Source organism: Gymnoscopelus braueri, assembly GCF_963280865.1.
Source record: "Gymnoscopelus braueri genome assembly, chromosome: 7".
Taxonomy (NCBI): domain Eukaryota; kingdom Metazoa; phylum Chordata; class Actinopteri; order Myctophiformes; family Myctophidae; genus Gymnoscopelus; species Gymnoscopelus braueri.
Genome location: NC_137608.1, coordinates 23456924 through 23467366, shown reverse-complemented (window position 1 = coordinate 23467366; position 10443 = coordinate 23456924). Strand labels below are relative to the sequence as shown.

The window sequence follows — 10443 nt, the reverse complement described above, 5'->3', positions numbered from 1 at the left end:
AATTCATCTCAGACATTTAATGTTGAAAATTCAAAGAATTCCTTTATTACAAAGTCAGCATATTGATGACATTCCTAAGAAGGCATAAAGGGCAAAAACAATGATACATTGACGGAAGTTAAGCAAGTCTCCATGATGGGGTTCAGGTACATGCTACATAACTACCAAACCAGAGAAAAACATTTGAATGGTGGAGAATAGTTTCCACACTTAGCCGTTTTCCTTACTAAGACTTATATCCTTGACGGTTCTACGTAGCCAGGGGAGGTAAATCAGTTTCAAGTCAAATCTTTGCTTCACATTTCACGCGGTCATCTGATAGTGTGTCCCAAAAGACAGTCTGTATCAAACCCCAGACCAAACCCTCTTTCCCCCTACTGTCTAGTAAGTAATTAGTGCCGATAGTAGGGAGATAAGGAGACACACTTGTTGAGATGCACCATGGTCCGGTGCTTATCAAGAGGAGTGCTGCCCTAGGACCAGCTCAAATAATTAAAAAGATGGTGTTAAAAAGGGGTACAGACATTGATCCAAGATCAGCATTGTTTACATGAGACCCTGAATAAATACGACATCTCGTCTCTTTCTACTCAGTGCAGGGAAGAGGAGGAGGAACTTCATTAAAATGATTGAAATGTGACCGTGGTTATATTGAGATAAGAGTCATGAGTTAAGTCTAGGCTTGACCAGTCTTACCAAGCTTAAATGTCAGTCCAACAACATCCTGGAGTAGCATCTACTTACCAACTACACTGAGGATGTGGGGAGGGGAGGTAGCATTTTCAAATCAGTTTGCCATTCTGTGAGTTTAATAACACTGAACTGAACTGTGCAGAAAGCAGCTACGTGGTATCCAGCAAGAGCATGCGATTCCCTTGGCATATTCAAAAGATGTTTTTAATATCGAGTTTGATATACAGTATCGCTTGCATCTACACAACGTAAATAAATACACCACCCTTCAATGATATTCCAAGGTCTTCTTTAGGTAGCTATAGATATGACTTAAATGTGTGGATGGGAAAGAGAATAGGAAGCAGCTTTGATTCATTGATAGGCCTCCAGAAATACATATCACAAGTAAATTCTCATGCTTTCTTTCATACATAACCATACGTACATAGCCCCCACACACACACACACACACACACACAGGGTATAGTCAAAATTCAAGAAAACACCAATATCAAGTTGCACAAAGGTGCAGGGGTCTGCTGATTCAGTACCAGAATGCATTTCTTGGCATTAGCCAATTATCCCTAACAGAGTAATGAAATACTAACCACTGCCGTGCCATGATTCTGATTGATCCCCTTCATCCCATAATTAATTTATTAATGGATGGGGTAGTACTAGCCTTTAAGGATGGCAGTGCTCCTAATCAACAAGGCACAATGGCTGGGTGAGCATAACAAGGCCATCCCCACAAACATCTAATCTTTGCTGAGCACAGGCCTTGAACTGTAGGAAAAATGAGTGGAAAATCACCAACACTGAATAGTGTCATAGTGCTAGTGTTTTGTTAAATCTTTTAACCATATCCTGTAAACACAAACAAACAAACAAAGGAAGGCTCACACTTTGTTCCTGATGTCAATTGCCTTAACTGTGTTAGTACATCGCGCCAACCTTTGTGATTTTCAATCTAAAAAAGGATATACTTATTTGAAGGCCAAAAATAACGAGTCAAACATTAATCTACACGTCAATCAAGAGGGATCCGATTTTTTTGTCGTTTCTGCTTCTTGCGTATAAAGGCTAAGACTTTAGCAATATGGGGAATCTCCAAACAAACAAATTTGAGAAGAATCTTTTAAAAAGAAAATACATAACATAAATAATGATTACAATAAAATAAAATAAAAGTACTGAACAAGAGACCATGCACCCTCTTGGGCGTTTGTGTTCTCTGAACTATGGACTCAACATGGTCCCATTCAAATACCTGGACAATCCCTTCTGAGAACCACTCTGACGAAATAACTCATTTTGTATGACTGAATTGGGACAAAACAGTGCTGTGGTAAAAGTGTGCTTTGGCAGATCAATCACATATTCATTATTACCTGTATGTCATGTCATGGGTAAGCAAATGGGATGGAGCAATTAACCACTTTTAACCTGGCGTGTCCCTATTTTGGGCTCGTCATTATAGGCAACAATTTTTCAAAGTATAAAATGGAGCTTAAGTGGTTAATTGTATTCAATGGGACCATTCTTCAATAGTATCCAACGAAGTGGGGAGAGGCGCGAGGAAGATCTGTTAGCCAATAATACTGACAACACAGATACATAACATCAGACATGTACTGTATACATGCATACACTGTTAACAATGTGACATTTGAATAAAATGAACAAATAAACAAAATGAATGTCTTAAGTCACTATTGCACAATCTGTAACACAGCAAGTTATGTTTTTTGCAATTCCAGCAGATCTGATGTCAAATTATTACTTCTACGTCCGACTGATCCTGTCTGATACAAGAGCCAACTGAACTGCCCAAAAAGGGGTTAACACTTCTTAAAAAGGTGGGTGAAATGCATGACTCGGTTACACTCATGTATTGTACATTACCTATCGAAATAATCACGGTATAAAAGGCATTTATTGATCATTGTTGCACTGTGGAACTGGTTCCCTGGTAGAGGACTGAAGTAGACGGATGTATATGAAGCCTTCAGCCCAATGCCAGCTGCTTAAAGGTAGGGTAAGTGATTTTCTTTGGTTAAAATAAGTGTTAAATAGCTCTATATTCTGATAGTACTCATTGCTATAGTGTTTGTTCAGTAAAAGGAGTCTCCTTGTCTCTCCAGCTATTTATAAAACCGAAAATGCATTTTCGTTTCATTTCCAATTTTATCCAATCAGGATAGAGAACTCAATCAGGATATAGATAAACAAGTGAAATTGGAAGAGATGACACTGAGAAATGAGCAGGCAAAATTTGAACTGGAACACTATAAAAATTACGATTAAAATGGGTACTTTCTAGTTTCTCCTGATTGGCTGAGATTTTGACACCTACCGGAAAATGTATTTTCTGTTTATTAAAGAGCTGGAGAGACGGGGAGACATCTGTTACTGAACAAACACTCTATAGCAATGATTACTATCAGAATATAGTGCTTTAACCTTTTAACAAAATACTTTTTGTTTTAACCAAAAAATATCACTTACCCTACCTTTAATGTCTGCACTCTGCACACACTCAAATCAGTCTGAGCTGTCTTAAGTCAGAGAGAAAGATGGAGAACGGTAGACAATGACTGTATAGGAGCAAGAGAGGGCATGCCTCCTGGAAGAGATGTGTGCTCTACCTGAGCACACCTTTCTAGTTTCCACCTCATCTTAGGGATGAAGATGTTCACCATGACAAACCTGGACTCTCTGTCACCACCTGCCAGCCATGACAGGTCCGTCAGCCTCTCAGTCTGCAGGTATGAGGCCACTGGACTATTCTGCTTGTGTATGAGCCAGCAGCTGACATTGCAAAAATACCAGCTTCACCCTGTTTTGCCTGAAGCCTCTCCAAGACAAAACTCTGACAAAATGTGGGGGCATACTCTCAGCCCTATCAGAACGTTGCCATTGATAAGTACATCGAAAACACAAAGGTTAGGCCTTTTAGGCAATTGCGGGAACCAGAAAATGTCAAGTTAAACCTGTCTTACAGGGCCACCGACACCAGGAGAACACTTATTATAAGATATGCACGCTGCATTACCACAATCATTGGTAGATTAAATGTGGCAGGAACATACTATTCTCAGTCCCACCTCTGACACAGAACACGCCAGAAGTGTGTCTAAGCCAGGAACCGTCACTGAGTCACAGTAACAGGATGTCAAAGAGATGGCGATACTGAATCAGGATGTTTTCCGATCTGCCAGGCGGTGGTGGTGGTGATGGTGGTGGTGGACCATGAGAGCCCTTGATGTTATCTGTGAGCAGCCCTACCGGATGCTAAAGGCTTGCTGTGATGCCATACAGAACAAGAACAGAATGGCAGCATTTCCTTTTATAATGATTATAGCAAGTAGCAACAACAACAAAATCTCCCTCTTTATAAATCTGATGCCTTAGGGGGTGGTCCCCCTAATTGCAAAAGACAAGACCGCTTTCTCAACCTGATTATATCAATACACTGTCCTCCCATTTGGGGTACATCAACAGATGATGGACACTATCCCGAGGTCTCATTAGGATTATGCAGCCACCTATGGACGATATAAGAACTCATAGTGCAGACTTGGCTTCACACTTGCAACAAGTGGAGCCTGTGCTGGGGGCTCGATAGAGGGATTAAGTCCGAATTTAGGGCTGGCAGATTAACCGCTAACCCTAAATGCTGACTGGGCGAGTGAGCGTCAGAACTCAGAATGGGTACACCATCAGGAGGGGAATGTACAATCAGAAATGAACAAGGTAGAATGGATCGCCACTTGGCCAAAGCCCCATATAAAGCAGCAGGTAAAACCCTTTCTGGGGTTGGGCGTGCAAATATATAGCACAGGCCCTCCACAGGTCATGAAGAGCATTGAGCACCTCCCTGGCAAAGGGAGAGTCTTCAGCACCATGGACAGTGAACACTCTCTCCCAGGAGAAAGCTTGGTGAGGTAATCTACAGCTATTACCCAGCAAGCACACTTGCTGAATCAGTGGAATTGAACTCATCTGCTTCACATCACTCAGTAACCCTGTATTTACCTCCCTAAATCTGACATTCTCTTCCAAGTGTCTCCATGGCGAAAACGGTGATGGGCGGCCAACCAGCGGGACACTAGAGTTTAATATCGCTAGTTCTCCACCATTCACCAACCCCTACACTTTAGTTCATAATAAATGTAAATTTTGGAACGATAAATTGTTTGTGAATTCAAGAGTACCGTAGTCAACCAGCCCGTAAACAATAATTTTGCATCTCTGCTTGCCTGTCAGAATGTTATAACTATTATGCTCTATTTGGATTTTACAGTTGATATATGATACTGATTAGAATATGATGATCATATTCTATCGATACGTACGTATATTGAGCTTGGCAGCCAAACATGATTATGTCAACATTTCTGAAACACTGATAGGCCACCCACAAAAACACAACATTGATGCTTTGCTCATATAGGCTAATATTCTAACAACAAGGTGTTTAGCTGGATGTCTGAGTGGAATACAAGAGTGTAACCAACTTGCTATTTCCCCAGATGAACCTCCTTTCTCTGTCCAACCTGCATGTTGAGCAAAGCAGTCAAAAAAAGAAACTGAAAGGATTGCATTGAATTATTGGCCCAGATGTGAATTCCAGTACATTCGACAACATTTCTGAAAAGCAGCAAACCCAGCCGACCGCATCATCTCTCACAACATCAATGTCATACATGAAGACTAATGTCTGATTTATTATTGGTTGCGCGACGGTGTCTCGTACTGAAAAAAGATTGTAGATTGTCTATTTTCGGTGTTAACACAGGCGCGCAACTAAGTATAAATCATCCTTAACTCAAGACCTTTTCCAGCATCACATCTAGATGGGGAAAAATACAATGGAAAACAAATACAGCTATTGAACTACAACACTCTGCACTTCATTTAACTTGCCAGAGCAAGCTGTTGAACACCCTCATAAGGGAACATAGATTGTCAGATAAGCCAAATGAAGAAATCTGTACTGCTTTTTCTTTACAAATAAAATATTCAATTAGTTAATTTGGCCTCCTTCATTCCACCATTAAACACTTGGCAAAGAATGTATTAATCGATGCACTTTCAATCACTCATTAGGCACTGGTGTCAAACTGAGTGTTTGTGTCCAGACTAAACTATGGCCTTCTAACAAGCCAGTCCCTCTAGTGTTTTAGAGCAATCTAAAGGCCTTTTGTTACCAGGGTGCTGGGCAGAAGGATGAAATACAGGGGTGCATTTGGACTGTTTTACAAATGGCACGCTTTTAGCTTCCCGTGCAACATCTCCCCCCATCAGACTTCTGCTAGAAAGGTCAATAGGAAGTTACATAGAAAAACAACAAAATAAAAATAAACAACACATTTAGACAATTCAAATGTAGCCTGTATATGGAAGAACAGTCACAATCTATTGACTCTACTTTAGAGCCTATTGCCAGGCTAAAGGATCAGTATAAAATAATGGAATTCTTTGTTAAATAAATATAATTCTTAGGATGGTTAAAAGAGCAAAAATAAAATAGAATAAAATGAAATAAAATTAGTGGGATAACACACATAGCATCTTGGACAAGCGGCTAGTAAAAATTCCCTCCAAGAAAATAATTTCTTTCTTTCGATGATTTTTCTGCTCTTTTTGTCTTTTTTTTTTTTTTTTTTGAAAAAAGTGAAAATATATCTTCTTTTCCATGTTCTTTGCAGTTGTTCATTTAAAAAAATTATAGTACTAATGCCTCCTCTTTGAAATATATCTACAGCTGTACAATAGATCTTGCAAGTGAAATAATGGGGGAAAAAGTCAATCTTAGCGCATTAATTTACATAAAAAAGCCTCTTTACAGTTATGAGCTTAAAAGGGATATAATAAACAATAGAAAAGGAGATAGAAAGACTGTTTGCTACTGAGACTCTTGGAGATTGGTCTTCTCTTCAATGGCCAGTTTCACTATCTCAGCCAGCTTCAAGCGGTCTACTTTGTCAGAAAAACCTCGCCCTGAAAACACAGAGAAAAGTGAAATTAACAGAAAGAAACAAATATCCATCAATTTTCCCATTATCAGTTGGGTGTTAAAGGTAGGGTAAGTGATATTTTTTGGTTAAAACAAAAAGTATTTTGTTAAAAGGTTAAAATACTATATTCTGATAGTAATCATTGCTATAGAGTGTTTTTTCAGTAACAGATGTCTCCCTGAGTCTCCAGCTCTTCAATAAACAGAAAATACATTTTTCGGTAGGTGTCAAAATCTCAGCCAATCAGGAGAAAGTACCCATTTTTAAGCTTAATTTGTAGTGTTCCAGTTCCAATTTTGTCCGCTCATTTCTTAGTGTCATCACTTCCAATTTCACTTGTTTAATCTGTATCCTGATTGAGTTCTCTGTCCTGGTTGGATAAAATTGGAAATGAAACTGAAACGAAAATTCATTTTCTGTTTAAGAAAGAGGTGGAGAGACAAGGAGACTCTTAATACTGAACAAACACTAGTCTATAGCAATGAGTACTATCAGAATATAGAGCTATTTAACAATTATTTTAACCAACGCAAATCACTTACCCTACCTTTAACTATAAATAGCTCAATAATAAATTCATCATCAATAACACTTCATGGACATTCACTTTAATTGACCCTTATTGGGAATCAGACCTAATCAAAAGGTAATCAATAAAAAGCCCCCCCGGGCTCCTTTTTTTTCTCGCTCCCCTCACGCACTGCCACAGGGCGTGAGAGTAGTGCTTTTTTGCCTATCCCATCCCCCACCAATTCTTGCAAGGAGGGAAACAGGGCGCATGCGCACGCTGCAACCGGCAGCGAGAGATCAGAATCAGAATCAGCAATGCAAATACATGCATCAATTTGAGAAAGGTAAACCGATATACTGGAGTCGCTTGAATGTGATGACCTCTTTCATTCTGCTGGTCACTTTCCATTGGTCATTTATTGATATACTTGATATACCGTTACAAACGGTCAGATGACTTACAGTATTGTTTAACAAAGTGTTACTCTCCAATGAAACAATTTTACTCTATTAGCACCTTCAAGCACCTCAATGAGTACTGTATGCAATGCATGTCCAATGCATGACCAATATATAGTATACTCTGTGCTATGACCAATTGTTTCTTTGTTATTCTCCATTATTGCTGCTATAAAGTCGAGAGAAAGACATAGAGAAGTAGAGTGCTGACCGTCCCAGCTGAGGCCCTGCAGGCCATCTCTCAGTAGTTTACAGTCCCTGTTGAACCTCCAGGCTTCATGCATCACCTCGTTCAGCTTCTCATCTTCGTTTTCACCTGCACATTTCAGAGGGATTACATCGATGAAAAACCCATTAAACCCTCTGTATTATACATGTATGAACACTAATGCAGTCAACATACAATTACAGCAAGTCCACTTATTCATTGAACCAAAGTATTACAGCAGAGCATTTGAATTAAACTCTTTTGTACATACGGTAGTACTGTTAAGTGGCTGCTCCTTGCAAAGTTGACAAAGTTGTGACAAAGATTGGAATCTTTGTCACATTGCAAATTAAACGTTTATTTCCGACCATTAACACATTGCATGCCAGTCGCGTAGATCTACGCGAACCTATTTAAAGCCGCAGCGTGCCAGTCGCGTAGATCTACGCGAACCGCCGATTCCCATGTTAAGTGCCCCAGGTGCACTTTCCGAATTTTTTTGATCCATTTCCGTTTCCGGTTTCCGGTCGGAAACGGAATTATTCGGGTTCCGTTTTTTTCGATCGTATCCGCTTCCTGTCTGGGATCCTGTTTAAAACTCGATTTTCTCTGGTTGTTGTTTTTCTCCTCGCTGATCACTGTTTACCGTTGATCGGCTGTAGCTTCAAGATGGCGGCACGGATTTGGAAACTGTTTTCGCTGTCCGTTTCTCACGGATCCGCTGTGTGTTTAGAACCAAATGAACGCGCACTTTTAACTTATTTAGCGAGGTCTGTGGCGACATGAAAAAAACTAAAAAACAACAATAAAACGCTGGCACTGGTGAGTACATTATGAGATTAAACTCTGGCATGGAATGTGTTAAGTGACTGTAGGGGTGTGCCGATACACTAATTTCACCAAACGATACGATACGATATTGGGCACACAACTTCGATACGATTTCGATACGATACGCACTTTTTTATTATGAAAATATATGGGGGAGAAAAAAAGCAAATGCAAACAAATATTTCTGTTTTTGCATTATTCAGACATGCAAACTTGTAGCTTTTCAGCTTCCACTAGCCGTTTTGAATCCAAATAGGGCAATAGTGTGACACCTGACCCGAAAAAAAAAACATGTTGTCACCCTTTTCACCTCGGGCTGTTTGCATGCCTGATTATTATTATTGTAAAAAACAAAAAAGAAAAGAAAAAACTTTTTTCAAAACTATATTTTTTTCCCCCAAAACGATACATATCGTCACGAAAACGTATCGCGATATATCTCGGGACGATATATCGGCACACCCCTAGAGCACACACATGCAGAAACATGCACCAGCTTCTTTTAGTTCGTACCAAACGATGTCACATACTGTATAACCCTGATAGCAAAATTATACTGTAATATTCGCTGGCTGCTCCATCAATCACTGTACGTGGTTGACTAGAGTTCAGGCCATTTACTCTAATCGTGCACTTTGTGAGTCACTCTGGATAAGAGCGTCTACTAAATGTCGAAATCGTAAATTGGAGCTCCCCTTGGCATTGAACACACCAGCCACGCTCACTAGAGTTTCGCCATCTGGTCTGCTTTTTCAGTATGTGCAGAGAAATCTTAGTAGAATATGAACATCAAGTCAGTTCAGGGGCGGACTGAGAAAATCAGTTAGTCCCGGAATCTAGCCTAATCTAATTTATAAAAATGAATTTTATTTGAAATGGAAGATTATTAAATCCCACCAAAATCCCACCAACAAACACAACCCACTGGGTTAGGGTCAAAAGTTGTAGATTTTCGGGTGCCCGACAGCTAAATTGATAGGGCGCGTACCACATAAGCTTCGACTCCCGGGTGGGAGATTTGCCGTCAATAAAGGCTCAGAAGTAGCAACAGTAGTACCGGTACATAGAACAGTGTGTGTGTTTGTGTGCGTGTGTATGTACTGACCAGCCTGTGGTAGTATACACTGGGCGATAACATCGCGTAGTTTCTCCAGCGCTACATTGGAGTCTTCCCCTCCGTTTTCTGGGTCATGAATGAAGAAACCATCGCTTGGCTTCGGGCTGGAATGAACACATACACATTCAAACTATAGAACAATGATAGTCAAAATTTACTGACAATAAAGAAAAAGGACAAAGACTGCAATTTCTTTCCATATGGACCAGGAATAATAATAGGTAATATACATACCGTACTTAATGAGAATCGAATGTGAGGACATACAGTAGACTCTCACACTGACCTGACAAAAGTGGAATTAAACTACCGTATTTTCCGCATTATAAGGCGCATCTGAGTATAAGGCGCACCTTCAATAAATGTATTATTTTCATATATAGGGCGCACCGCATTATAAGGCACATCCGCACTATAAGGCGCACTGACGGTGCGGCTTATAGTGCGGAAACCAAGGGAACCAATATTGATACATATATAAGGCGCATCGGATTATAAGGCGCATCCGCACTATAAGGCGCACTGACGGTGCGCCTTATAGTGCGGAAAATACGGGGTACACATGTTTTAGTGGGGACCTCCTGAATAGTAGCAGACTCTGGTCTCCCATTTGCCAACTA

At 40.0% G+C, this 10443-nt stretch overlaps 1 protein-coding gene across 1 annotated transcript in view; it reads right to left on the bottom strand.

Annotated features, from left to right (window-relative positions):
• Window positions 1-22: 22 nt before the first annotated feature.
• The window catches only part of mapkapk5 (MAPK activated protein kinase 5), a 29936-nt gene continuing 19515 nt past the window's right edge, over window positions 23-10443 (bottom strand). The window contains exons 12-14 of the mRNA XM_080434468.1: window positions 9812-9927; window positions 7879-7983; window positions 23-6681 (exon numbers count right to left, since the gene is read on the bottom strand). Of these exons, the coding sequence (XP_080290594.1) occupies window positions 6587-6681; window positions 7879-7983; window positions 9812-9927 (316 nt within the window). The 3' untranslated portion in view covers window positions 23-6586. The remainder of the gene's footprint in view (window positions 6682-7878; window positions 7984-9811; window positions 9928-10443) is intronic.